This window comes from Triplophysa dalaica, chromosome 2 (genome assembly GCF_015846415.1).
Source record: "Triplophysa dalaica isolate WHDGS20190420 chromosome 2, ASM1584641v1, whole genome shotgun sequence".
NCBI classification, from domain to species: domain Eukaryota; kingdom Metazoa; phylum Chordata; class Actinopteri; order Cypriniformes; family Nemacheilidae; genus Triplophysa; species Triplophysa dalaica.
In genome coordinates this window covers 1,290,947-1,304,267 of record NC_079543.1, presented here as the reverse complement: position 1 = coordinate 1,304,267, position 13,321 = coordinate 1,290,947, and the positions used below count along the sequence as shown (strand labels likewise).

The 13,321-nt window shown below is 39.3% G+C and overlaps 1 protein-coding gene across 4 annotated transcripts; it reads left to right on the top strand.

The window, feature by feature from the left end:
• The first annotated feature begins 329 nt into the window (after positions 1-329).
• On the top strand, positions 330-13,282 carry LOC130437126 (uncharacterized). 4 transcript variants are annotated; one of them, XM_056768309.1, is made up of 5 exons: positions 330-966; positions 12,181-12,283; positions 12,421-12,490; positions 12,614-12,768; positions 12,908-13,282. In XM_056768309.1, exons 1-5 carry the CDS (start codon positions 462-464, stop codon positions 13,068-13,070), a joined length of 996 nt encoding a protein of 331 aa, XP_056624287.1. In that variant the 5' UTR covers positions 330-461; the 3' UTR covers positions 13,071-13,282. The 4 variants fall into 4 exon arrangements, 2 of the variants coding, with proteins under 2 accessions (XP_056624287.1, XP_056624293.1); XM_056768315.1 differs by lacking the exons at positions 12,181-12,283; positions 12,421-12,490; positions 12,614-12,768; positions 12,908-13,282 and adding exons at positions 3,462-3,553; positions 3,649-6,313; positions 6,413-7,017 and having other exon boundaries at positions 862-966; XR_008909140.1 differs by lacking the exons at positions 12,421-12,490; positions 12,614-12,768; positions 12,908-13,282 and adding an exon at positions 9,657-12,031 and having other exon boundaries at positions 12,181-12,281.
• Positions 13,283-13,321: the final 39 nt, after the last annotated feature.

Genomic DNA, 13,321 nt, shown 5'->3' with positions numbered 1-13,321 from the left:
CTTTGAATTAGTTTACTAACCTTCTGTTAAGGATTATACTTTGAAGACTGTGCATTATTAATGACTGGTTATTAACTTCTCACTTTAAAAAAAATACGTTTGGTCATGTTTTTGAAATAAACATCAATTACACAGCTTTCTGTAGTTCTTTAGATTCTCATGTGTCAATATATTTGCTGAAAGTGTATGTCACCATCAATCCGAGAAAAGTTATTTTTAATTAATGTGGTAGGAAACTCTTATTTGTATACTTTGTTGCTATTTCACTCTTTTTGTCTCCAGTCCAGCAGGAGTCGCTCTGCAGCTCTTCAGTCCGCCGATAAACCCACTAAAGAAAGAAAGAAAGACAAACATCAAGCGCTGCGTGTTTACATCACTTTTAATTTCTCTCTTTAGTTTAGTCGTGAATGTAAACTTTAGTGAGTGTTGTCTGTGTGTATTCTTGTGTGTAGTTGATAATCATGACGTCACAGGCGGATGGCACGTGCTCCAGACACACACAGGACTCAGAGCTCAGCCTCATTTTACAGTGTTATACTGACACAACCGCCACCTTGAATCAGGATGAATCTACTGATCAAACCTCCACAGAGTCTCTGGATTCTGTCTGTAACGCTGGAGAACAGCAGATCCTGAACACCAGACCACTGGACTTGAGTTCTAAAGTGATGGAGATTAAAACAGAACCCACAGTAAAGGAAGAACACACGAGTGGAGATGGAAGTCTTGGTGGTTTTGTTCCTTTAGTCAAACTGGAGAACGTCGGGAATCTGAAGATAAAAACAGAACCCAATACAGAGGAACAAACTGAGGAAGACATCGGGAACATGATGAAGATCAAAACAGAGCCCGAAGAAAAGACTTGTGAAGACATCTGGAACATGATGGACATAGAACCCACAGCAGAGGAACTTTACACTGATGAAGATGATGATGATGGCGACGGCGATTATTTTGTTCATCCAGGTATGTTTTCCTTATCTTTTTTCCTTATTTCATGCGAGTTTTATGAAAGTGTTTTTACTTAAGGAAGCCCGTTTCCGCCAGGTTTGGGATTTTTTTAGATTTTATAAATCGTTTGATCTTATATTTTGACTCTATAATTTGTTATAATAAGAAGCATTCTCAATAATGACCCTGGTAGCACACAAACCTTTAGGAGACATTTGCTCATAGCGCAAGTGCTGGAGGTGTAAAGTTTTGTATAACAGGCCAAGCTGTAGCAAAATAATATGTCTGTTATCATCTTTAAAATCCCAGTGAAAAATGACTATGCTCATTTTTTCATGATATATTATTTGCAGCGTTTATAGTATATACCTTATCATTCTTGTTCATTTTCTTTTTAAAATTAATTTACCCTCATAATATTCAGTTGTGAAAATGCACAATCCATCTTAAATTATGTAAAATGGACGGCTTGGCCAGAGCATCTGTTAACTCCTCCCCTTCAACTGTCAGTCAGCTGCCAGTTTCATTTCAAAATCAATGCAACAGTGTTTGTCAGTGCGAATTGATTGGATGTATAAAAATAAATTTATACCGTAGTATACTATACAATACTATTTACTACATTAAACTGCAGGAAAATTCTTGTATTCTATAGTATATTTGAACCTTACTATAGTAAATATTAAAGTATACTATGCTGCCGTCCAAAGGCAAAGCGCACTAACTACACATTTGGTCAAAATTGAGTAAAGGTCTATAAGGGGCCTTGTGACATCTGCTCTGTCCTGTGACAAAGTCTACTGGTTCAATCTTATCCCCTTTCTGAGAAACAACGGAGTTGAAATTGCAGTAACTATAAAATCCAAGCTAATACTTAGGCAAACCGCAGTAAGTGAAGTTACTGGGTTCTGGTTTTGTTTTCCCGGCTTAACACCGCAGATACTACGGCATGCCACACAGAACCAACAAGCCAACCAGCTAGCCTACCATGGCAGAATCGCAGGTTCAATTGATGGTAGAAACCACATTAAACGCAAATATCCAAAGACGGGTAAGGAAGATCGAAAATATGAACTCCTAGCAAGGCAAATGACAGCTTTATAAAAAAAACATTATCTAGCCAGCCGCTACCAAATTAAACCGACATTAGCCTACATTCTCCATTGAAGGCAATATCCAATCTGACACTCATAATGATAATCCGATTAGTCTGAATTTTGAAATTATTTAATAATTTGCAAACCACGTTAGATCACATGATTGAGACAGAATAAATCAGCCTTAATTGCCAACTCAATAGAAAATATAGATGCAACCGCTTTAATGATTATAGATTTTATTTCATAATCGGTAAATATAACAGAACTGATTAGTTTAATTAGTATCTTGTCATATTTGTTAAATAATAATTATCCGTTTTTTGGATTTCACAATTAACTAAGAATCAGAATCCTCTATTTTCATGATGACCTTTCAGATAGCATAAATCGGAAATGTACAAGTTTGAGAATAGCCTAGATGAGAAGTTGGGCAAAAAGGAAAAGAAGCATACATATATTTTAAAGCAGGCATAACATACAGGTTTCTGCCAATCTCATATTTATCTTGAGTACCTATAGAGTAGTAATGCATACTTCGTATCTTCGAAGAGTATTTAGTTTGATCACATTTCTAAAAGATAGATACAGCTGTACGATTACTTCCGAAATCATATTGGGAGTGCGGGGGGGAGGGATAGGCTGAACTAAAACACATCAACAAAACACAGATATCAGTTTCAATCACAGCATGACGTTCATGTCTGGCATTTTTTAGCGCTGGGACGGCTCCATATATCAGTTTCAAACCATTTCAAAATCCAGCGTTACAGTTGTGTTCAAAATTATTCAACCCCCACTGAAATTGATTGTTTTGGTCGGTTTGACATTGATTATGATCATTCAGTCATCCTGCAATGCAATGGCCACTTCAAAATGTTCCAGCCTTTAATCTGCAACCATGCTCTAGTGGACTTGGAGGTATGCCTGGGATCATTGTCCTGTTGAAAGGTCCCAACGTCTTCCAAGCCTCAGGTTTGTGACGGACTGCATCACATTGTCATCCAATATCTCCTGGTACTGAAGAGAATTCATGGTACCTTGCACACGATGAAGCTTCCCAGTACCTGCAGAAGCAAAACAGCCCCAAAGCATGATTGACCCCCTGCCATGCTTCACAGTAGGCAAGGTGTTCTTTTCTTCATAGGCCTTGTTCTTCCTCCTCCAAACATAGCCTTGATCCATGGGCCCAAACAGTTCTAATTTTGTTTCATCAGTCCACAGAACACTATCCCAAAACTTCTGTGGTTTGTCCACGTGACTTTTGGCATACTGCAGTCGACTCTTTTTATTCTTTGGGGACAGCAAGGGGGTGCGCCTGGGAGTTCTGGCATGGAGGCCTTCATTACGCAGGGTGCGCCGTATTGTCTGAGCAGAAACTTCAGTACCCACATCTGACAAATCTTTTCTCAGTTCCTCAGCAGTCACACGGGGACTTTTCTCCACTCTACACTTCAGGTAGCGCACAGCAGTCGAAGTCAGTATCTTCTTTCTGCAACAACCAGGTAGCGTTTCAACAGTGCCCTTTGCCTTGAATTTGCGAATGATGCTTCCTGTGGTGTCTCTTGGTATGTTTAACATCTTTGCAATCTTCTTATAGCCATTGCCCTTCCTGTGAAGAGTAATCACCTGTTCTCTTGTCTTCCTGGACCATTCTCTTGACCTCACCATGTTTGTAACCACACCAGTAAATGTCTAGAAGGAGCTGAGTATCACAGTCATTTTAAAGCTGCCTAATTGGTGCTTATTAGGCTTTATTGCTGCTCCCTGATATCCACAGGTGTTTTCAATACCTGATTGAAAACACTTCATTGAACCTCTGTTCTTCAGAGTGGTAGTCTTTAAGGGGTTGAATAATTATGTCAATGAAGAATTCACAAAAGAAACATTTACTACTGTATTACAAAACTAATTGATGTCATTTTAGTTGCATATGATTCTTTAAGAAGTCCTTGTAGGATTCCATTCTGAATACAATTATAAATGTACACTAAATTCCCTAAAACCATTTACAGCATTGGGGGTTGAATAATTTTGAACATAACTGTATATCCACAGTTTATATAACACTCATCACCCAAATGCTCTCTCTCTCTCTCTCTCTCTCCTGCACACAAGTGAAAGTGACTTCTGCGCATGCTCCTTCTCCTGCTCTCCTGTCGCAGTGCTGCATGCTTTTCCGGGAGAATTGTCCAATAAGGGACTAAGAAAAGTTGTTAGAAAACGGTTTCATATGTTCGAAAAAAACTTTCCGAAACCTGAATGATCACTGGGGGAGTGTAATACGCCCAACTTGTTTTTTGACAAGCATGAGAAGACCGCATGTTTAACATAGTAAAGAAGTAAGAATGCATGACACATCGTTGCAGCACCCCTTTGACATAATGACCTTTATTTCTTGGAAATTATAAATACGTTACTTGATAAGGCATATAAGACATCAGGAATTCATCATTCATGATTTATTGCAGCACAATATGGGGAAACTACTTAAAAAATTCCTAGAGCAGAAGCAGAGAGTGAATATAAGAGGATGAGATAACTACGTCTGGAATGGTTGTTTGCCTCATTGGATGAAGACTTTCAGACAGGCAGTTACACTGAGGAGTTAGATGATATTAATAATATATTATTAGATAATAGCCTCTGTCTTCAAGAATCTGTAACACAATGGAACGAACAGGATGAGGGCAGGGGGACGAGGGCGGATGACAGTGAGGATGATGCCGAGAGAGATGAAGATGGTGATGATATCAATAGCAGCCAAATTGTTTTTCGAGAGCAGCCTGCAGCTAGCAAACAAAATAAGATTCCACAGATGGGGAAGCCTTGTGGTCCAATGTGTAGGAAGAAATGCATGAAAAAAATTACAGAGGGTCAAAGGAAACGGACATTTACACCATATTGGAATATGTCCTACAGTGAGAAAAAGAGCTTTATTTTCCATATGGTTTCACAGCGCCATACCATGCGCCACACCTCAGGTGATTCTAGCAGACGAACCAGGTCACTCAGTTACCATCTGTATGACGACCTCGGCCAGCAACAGGAAGTCTGTAAAACAACATTTTTAACAACTTTGGGCTTTCATCCAAAAAATGACAGACTGATAGTCACTGTCATTGGAAATACAATCTCCTCAAGTCTAGCTCCACCACAAGAACGCAGAGGAAGGCACACTCCCATCAATAAGATTGACATGGCTCCAATATTTGAACACATTGAATCATTTAATCCCACTTCCAGCCATTACAGATGTGAGCATGCCCCAAACAGGAGGTACCTGTCAAGTGATGTCAGCGTTCAGTTGATGTTCAAAGATTACAAGGAAAAAAGTCTCTCAAATGTTCCTATGAAACATATAGGAAGGCCGTGAAGGAGAGGAACATTAGCTTCACTAAGATGAGTGAAGAAGAGTGTGAAACTTGCTTGAGGCAAGATCTCCACGTCAGAGCAGAGCACCAGAATGAAACCAGCATTCAGGAATGTCACCACTGTCTAATGAGCACAAGAGGAGAGCAGAGAGAGGAAGGCATCACTACAGGTTGGATGCAGAAAGGGAAGAGCTTGATGACCTCTCAATTCGCAGTGTTGACCTCAAGAAAGTCATCATGCTGCCTCGAATACATGGGGTGAATACTGCAGAATTTACCAAACGAATCTCGGCCTTTCATGAAACCTTTGCCAGCGTGGGGAAAAAGTCATCTTCCAAGAAGAATAGCATTTCAGTAATATGGCACGAAGGCATTGCTGGAAGGAAAGCAGAAGATGTGGCATCAGCTTTTGTCACAGCACTACATATGAAGTGGGATGTGAAACATGTCATTTACTGGGTTGGCAATTGCACTGCTAAGAACAAGAACTGGTGCCTCCTTACAACTTTAGTCACTGTGGTAAATGACCCTAGGAACCCACTTGAGGATATAACCTTAAAGTACTTTGAACCGGGGAACACCTTCATGAGTGCAGACAGTATCCACCATGAGGTGGAGAAACAGATGGGGAAGAGGCCTGAAGGAGCTGTCTGGGCTTTTGAGGATTTCAAGAATGTCATTGCCTCTTCCAACTCTGGGAAAGTCAATGTGGTGGAGATTCAGAGTAGAGACATCTTGGCATGGAGGGCTGGCCACTCACAGGCTAAGTTAAAGAAAGCTCCAAATCTGTCTAACATGACTGTTATTCAGCTGAGGAGGGGATCAAGAGAGATGTTTTTCAAACTCTCCCATGATGAAGAGTTCACACAATTGGACTTCATCATGAAGAAGGTAAGAGGGGATAAGAGTAAGAGTAAAATTGATTTGTCACATGGAGTATTTTTAACAGTGTACACCTTGACGTAAAATGTAAATTCCGGACGACTCTAGGTGACTCTTGAGTATCCAAATCATCTGAGACCTGGAGACAAGGGGATAGAGAGGGAGAAGAAGTCTGACATCTTTCCAAGCTCTGCCCAATGATGCCCCTCAACCGCCGTCAGTTTTGGGAGAACCTGGCTGAGGAGGAGTAAAGATTTGAAAGAACTGAACAAACAACACGCGCGCACAAAACTGGCCGAAGAGGAGTGAAGATTTGGGAGAACTGAATGAACCACACATGCTCACACACATACATATACACACACACACACACACTAAAACAAGCTTACACACAAAACCACTCACACAAGTGAAGACTCAATCACATGTAAAACTACATTACCTACTAGTTGTTCTGTTGTATTTGTTTATGAATGGTAAGAACCAATGTTCTTAAAACAACTGATTTTATATTCTTGTTTTTATCTATAAAATTGATTCCTAAGAAGACATTACATAAATGCATTACCACTAATCCACTCACAACACGTTTGACTGGCTGGTGGAAAAACTTTAAAGGCGTTTTTCTCAGTTTCAGTGTTTCCATAGTTACTGCTCTTTGCCTTTGTAATGCAATATAGTATTTACTACATTAAACTGCAGTAAAATTCTTATGTACTATAGTATACTTTAATATGTACTGTAGTGAGGTTCAAATATACTATAGTGTTAACTACTGTATATGAATTAACTACGAGTAATTTAACTTTATTTTGACGGGTTGTCGCCAGGACGCTTAAGTATCATTGTGTGTTTGGCGATAGCTTCACTCAAACAGTGAAACACTCAGAACAGCTCTGTGGATGAAGTTCACGTGTTCATGTCCTTGTATAGTGCTGTTAAAGTAATATATCATGCAGTGAGGTAAAACAAAATGACCTTTAATGTTTAAATGATGCGAGCGCACTGCTCTTTGCAGAACAAAGAACGCGTGTGCTGGAGACGCGCACACACTTTTCACACACTCACTTAATAAATAGACACACGTTCATCTTGACATATTATACGATTTTACTTAGATCATAAATTTTCCATACAATAACATAATAGATAGAAATGACCAGATTCATTGTCCAGGTTATCTGAAGTTTATCAGACAACGTCGCTACAGCTTTCTCCATTGGATAAATCCACAACCCTATTTGAGCACGTGGCTAGAATGTTTCTGCAACGTTAGCAAAAATTCTTAGAAATTAAGCGTTGAAAAGATGTCCTCAGAGCGTGGTCACAAAGTAATGTCACAGTGACCATATGAAGATGAACTGGTGACATTGTCAGAACGTACGGTTTTGCTCGGAACTGGGTAGTATGTCATAATAATGAGTTCAACATTGTTATGAGATAATAAGTTATAATGAATTATAAGTTATAATTTTATAATGATAAAATAAAATAAGGCAAAATGCAAGCTTCCATATTTATGTCACTCATGTCTTAAACGCACTAAAAATGTTAACATAATCTGTAAACACTGGTGAAGTTGAATGTTGTGGTACTTTTGGCTTTCCATTCCATTTAAAGTTTGCAATAACCAAAAGAAAACTTTTGCGAAATTGTCTTGTTTCCATAAATTTCTCATGCAGACTGGCATAAAGTTGATATGACTCTTAAAATTTGTATCCAGTTGCGAAAAACATCAATAGATCCTTGGATGAGTCTAACTGTATAAAAATGGGTTAATTTGAAAAGTTTTTAAACGTAAAAGTCAATACAGATGACAGTTTATTTGTTTCTTACATCTTCCTAACTGCGTAACTACACTCAAGCAGTGACCCAGATAGCACAGTTATGTCTGCAAGATGTCTGCTAAAGGTCTGGAAAACGCATGTGAGAAAACATCTGCTAAATATCTTAGAAAGAGCAGTTTTAAATCCATTCTAAATCACAAACATCTAACAAGATGTCTGACAGCAGCCGTGTCCGAGACAAACATGTTTTGCGGATGAAAATGCAACATCAAATAAATGTCTCCCAGATGTTTGTGTGCTATCAGAGCTCCTGGGTCCTAAAGTACACCATTTCTCACAGCACACACAGACAGATGATATGCTGAATTGTGTTGTGTTTAGATGAAAATCTGATGTTCTGTTAAATCTGAACTAGAAAAACGTTTAACCTCATGACCCCGATGTGCCATGATGTATGTAAATGTTATTTTGTGTTTACGATAGCATTTTGTCAGAATGCAGCGCTTTATAATGTCACATGCTAATTTAAATATCTGTGACATCATCACATAGTTTTTAACTCCCCTCGCCATTGACGAGATATCTCGTTTATTAAAGCCCCATGTATACATTCCGTGTCCATCTCACAGACGTCCAAGTTTGACACAAGTGCAGAACAAATGAGTATGTGTGCTCTTCCAGACCGTCAGAGGCCAGCACAGAGTCGCGTCACTCACAGACACACTGCAAATTAGTAAAAGAGGAAGTCTTCCGCCATTGCAAACGATCCGAGCAAACAGCAAGACAACAAGAACAAAACCAAACCGTATGAAGAAGGATATACCTCTTAACTTACTGTTCTTGGTTTCAGTGTGTTGGTTTTGTATCGTTCTTCTTCGACAATGGCAGACTGCACACTTTCTGTGTGTTTATTGACCCCTAATGGACGCATGCGCTGTTGTACGCGTGTGTGTGCTGGGTGTTCAGATGACAGTGGACCTTCCGGACCATACCTGCTCCAGAATGATTTACTGGACTTCCTGGTGCAAAATGCAAAGATGATCCACATAAACGGAACTAGTGGAGGATCGGAGAACATATCGATCTTATCACAAATAAAAGTGAAGAGGTATACAACTGAACAGGACCTGTAGGTGTGGAACTCGGACTCCACTTAATCATATTTTGACCATTTTGATTCTGATTGGGATGATGTAAGGTAGAGAGTCAGTGAGGAGATGACTTTCCAGACACAGAAACTTCTAATCGTGTCGTTGGTAGATCGCTAACCCGTCGATCTGTGCGAAGACGAAGTTCACCATTTTTTTTTTACGCGTGGACACTTGATATTTCGGACGTCGTTTCTTCGGACACTTCGTGGAGACATTAAAGGCACAGGTCTCCTCTGTTCCGACATGCCAGAGAGAAGAGAGGTGAGAAAGACATGGAAATGGACAAAAAAAGTGTCTCTATCTTGTGCACATTTAGTGTACATATAGTGTGTATATACATATAGTGATAAATGTTTGTGTTTCTGTCTGTTTGTTCTGTTTATTGAATGCAATTTCAATTATTCATATTTACAGGTAGAATACAGCAACGAGCCAGAGGACGGACACGTGAAGCACATCAACATGGTCCTGCTGGTGACCATCCTGAACCAGCTGAAGATCCTGAACCAGCTGAAGATCTTAAACCTGTTAGTCACGAGTGGCATGAAATGAACTGGCAGCCTAAAAACCTGACCTTCACTGAAAATCCTGGGCCTGTCGGTGATGCTGCTGCTCTTGATTCAATAGAACCTAAAGACTTTATTGAACTGTTCATTTCTGATGTACTGATTCAGAACATTGTTGACCAGACCAACCTGTTTGCAGATCAGTGTATTCATGACACAGATGGTACTTCACAGCATGCTAGAATTCATGCATGGAAGCCTGTCACAGGTTCAGAAATGAAAACCTTCCTGGGGCTGTTTTTTCTCACTGGTATCATTCATAAGCCCGAACTTGATATGTACTGGTCCACAGATGAAATGTTAGCTACCCCTTACTTCAGCAAGGTCATGTCTCGCAACAGGTTTGAAATCATATTGAGATTTCTTCACTTCAATGATAATACAGCAAGGCCAGCCAATGACACTGACAGGCTGTACGAAGTCAGCCCCGTGTTAGATTACCTTGTGTCCAAATTCCGTGAAATGTATCAGCCAAACACAAACATTTGCATCGATGAGGGTATGCTTCTTTGGCGTGGGCGCCTAGCTTTCAGGGTGTACAATCCTAAAAAACCCATCAAATATGGAATAAAATCCTACATCTTGTGCGATTCTGAAACAGGATACTGTTTCAACATGAAGCCCTATTGTGGAGAAAGCCCTCCCCTGAAGGACACAGTTGTCTCTCTTCTTGATCGCCTAGCAGGTCACGGCTACAGATTATTTATGGATACTTTTTACAACTCTGTCCCACTGTGTAAGCACCTACTTGATTTGAAAACCCATGTCTGTGGGAAAATGAGGGAAAACCGAGGTGAACCACCAGTCATCCGAGATCTCAGAAATGCTGACCTTAGGATTGGGGAAACAGTCATGCGTCACAGTGAAAATGTGATGGTCTTGGCTTGGCGAGACAAACAAACGGTGAAAATGGTCACAACATGTCATGAGAACAACACGGAAGAAGTTGAGGGATGGCAGAGAGGCCACCGAGACAAAATTGCAAAGCAAAAACCAGCATGTATTGTGGAGTACAATAATGCAATGAAGGGAGTTGACAGATTGGATGAAAATATTGGGTACTACCCCTTTGTACGGAAGTCACAGAATTGGACAAAGAAATTTGTCATGTATCTGTTTCAGATCAGTTTGTTCAATGCTTTTGTGATTTACAAAGCAAAAAACCCACAAGGTAACTGTAAAAGTCTGTTCTCTTTCATCATGAGTGTTGTAAAATCATGGACCAGCCAAGAACAGGCCGGTGGTGGGGAAGAAAGAGATGAAAACCCTCCAGCTGTAAACACTCCTAGAGCACCATACAACACTGACCCTATAAATAGGGTGAATGAACTTTTTGCCATCCATGCACTTGTTCCGATTAGGTCCAGTTCCAAAAAGCAACGCCCAACGAGAAGATGCAGAGTTTGTTCACGTAAGGGTTTGCGAAGTGAGACCTCATTTTACTGCAAAGGTTGTTGCGTCCCCTTGCATTCTGGGAATTGCTACACAGTTTATCACTCAAAGATAAACTACAGTGCCTAAAAGTTATTTACTGTTTTTCCTAAATCTATTTTGGTTGAAAGTTCACTTTGTTTAAAACAATTCATTTTCAAAATGTTGTATTTTTGCTGAAACCGATCTGCATTTCAGTGGTGATAAAACATGAACACATGAAGATGTAATAAAAAAGTTTTTGGTTTAAAGCAGAGGCTTGGTTCTTTATTTTGATATATACGTAATATGTTCAAATACTCATTGCAGAAATATTCTGTGGGCTGTCAAATTTTGATGAAAATCCTGGTGATGGCTGGTAACTTAAAAAAAATACCTTGTTAGTGTTAGGTTTTGGAAACATCATTTAGCTTTGTTTTTATTCACGTGTCGGTGGCCGTACAGTGAACTGAATGTGCCGTTTCTCTCTGCTGCTCACTGGATAGAATGACGTTGAGAGAGACAATCTTTACGTGAGTCAGTACTGATGAAAGTTTCCCACTGAATTTAAGCCAAGGTTTATCTGAAAAGACGCTAGGTTTAGTGTTATGGATCTAAATCTGCTAAATCAAGTAAAAGAGTTGCAAACTTGGCAACATTGGCCAAACAAAGAAGGAATGAATGTGTCACTGTGTCACTTAGAAGCTGTAGCCGCAGAGAAGAGGATTTTTGGTGTGGCGACGCACCACGGAAAAGTGAATATAACGGAAACACTTTTATTTGACGTTTATGCAGACAAAAGTTCTTTTACAGGTAAAATCAATATTAAATTTGATTTACCTCAGGACTTCTTTGACATTTCTAGAACATTTTAGCAAAACTTTGATAATACTGATAGATGTGAAAAAAATGTTTGTCACTATAACCGTGATTTTGAAATGTTCATTCCGTTTCATCTCCAGTACTACCGTATCAGTTTGAGCCGGAATCTGATCCTGAAAATGCAGAAGACCAAGATGATCCATCAACTTTGCCTGCGCGTCTTGAGCAGGACGTAAAAGAATGGTAAGGTTTATTTAATTCATTAGTTAACGATTGGTAACAGTTTTACCTTTCATATATACGATGTTATCGTATTTGCCTTCAGTGTTGAAATGAATTATGATGAAACATACTGGTGTTCTCTTACCGTTTACATTTAGGTGCAAATGTGAAAACTGTAATAAAATGTCTAGTGAAGTTGAAAATGTATGCTGCTTGGAAATACAAAAGGTATTTTAAGTCATTACTTTATGTCTATATGTATGAAAAAGAATATAAGTGTAATACATAAATACAATCACACTTTTACACTTTAAAATGCATCATAAGTAGTTAGTGCCTTGTCCTCCACAGGTTGTGAGACGTATGAATCAGGTGTCAGGTCCTCTTAAATGTGTGACACACCATCCAGGCTTCCAAATCATCTGTTTAAATCCTTACACCCTCCAGAACATGAATAATATTTACATGGCTGATTATGGACCTGTGAGGCGTAGAACAGAGGAAGAGTAAGTTTTTTTTATGTGATCTAATTTCTTTACTTTATAAATCAAAACAAATAACTTGAAGGTTTTTCTTCAGAATATTAATTTGTTCCGAAAAGTCATAGAAGTGATAATGTAAACTGTCTTTAATCTGTATTTACAGGCGGTTCAGATTTATCGCCCATCAAAGCTTCGTAAGCTGGTGCTGGGGCTTTTTAGGACGGGAAGTCAGAGTTGCTCTCCCGTCCTGCGTTGTGCTTCGAATTAAACAGGAGTTCCCTGATCCTGATGGACAGTTTGTAGGCTTTCGACCGCCCCTTGACTGAAGCAACAACTTCAACCTGAGAGGACGGGCACAGGAACGGGGATTTGTTTTAATTGTTCAGATAAACAGTCTGTAAATATACGGTGTAGATGGATATTGTAGAAAAATATATAACTGTTGATCCACAACCAATATTCACAAATCAATCACATGCATCATAACTTGTAAATTGTATTTGTATGGGCGTGACAATAAAACATGTTTTCTAAGATACCACCTTGTACCTGAAGTTATTTGCTGCAAGTGCAACAT

Bases quoted from the DNA above. Each gene is read 5' to 3' on its own strand.
- LOC130437126 (XM_056768309.1), top strand. From the start codon at position 462: ATGACGTCACAGGCGGATGGCACGTGCTCCAGACACACACAGGACTCA. The intron at 12,284-12,420 runs GTAAGGTTTATT...GTTTACATTTAG, and splicing joins GAGCAGGACGTAAAAGAATG to GTGCAAATGTGAAAACTGTA. The intron at 12,491-12,613 runs GTATTTTAAGTC...TGTCCTCCACAG, and splicing joins GCTGCTTGGAAATACAAAAG to GTTGTGAGACGTATGAATCA.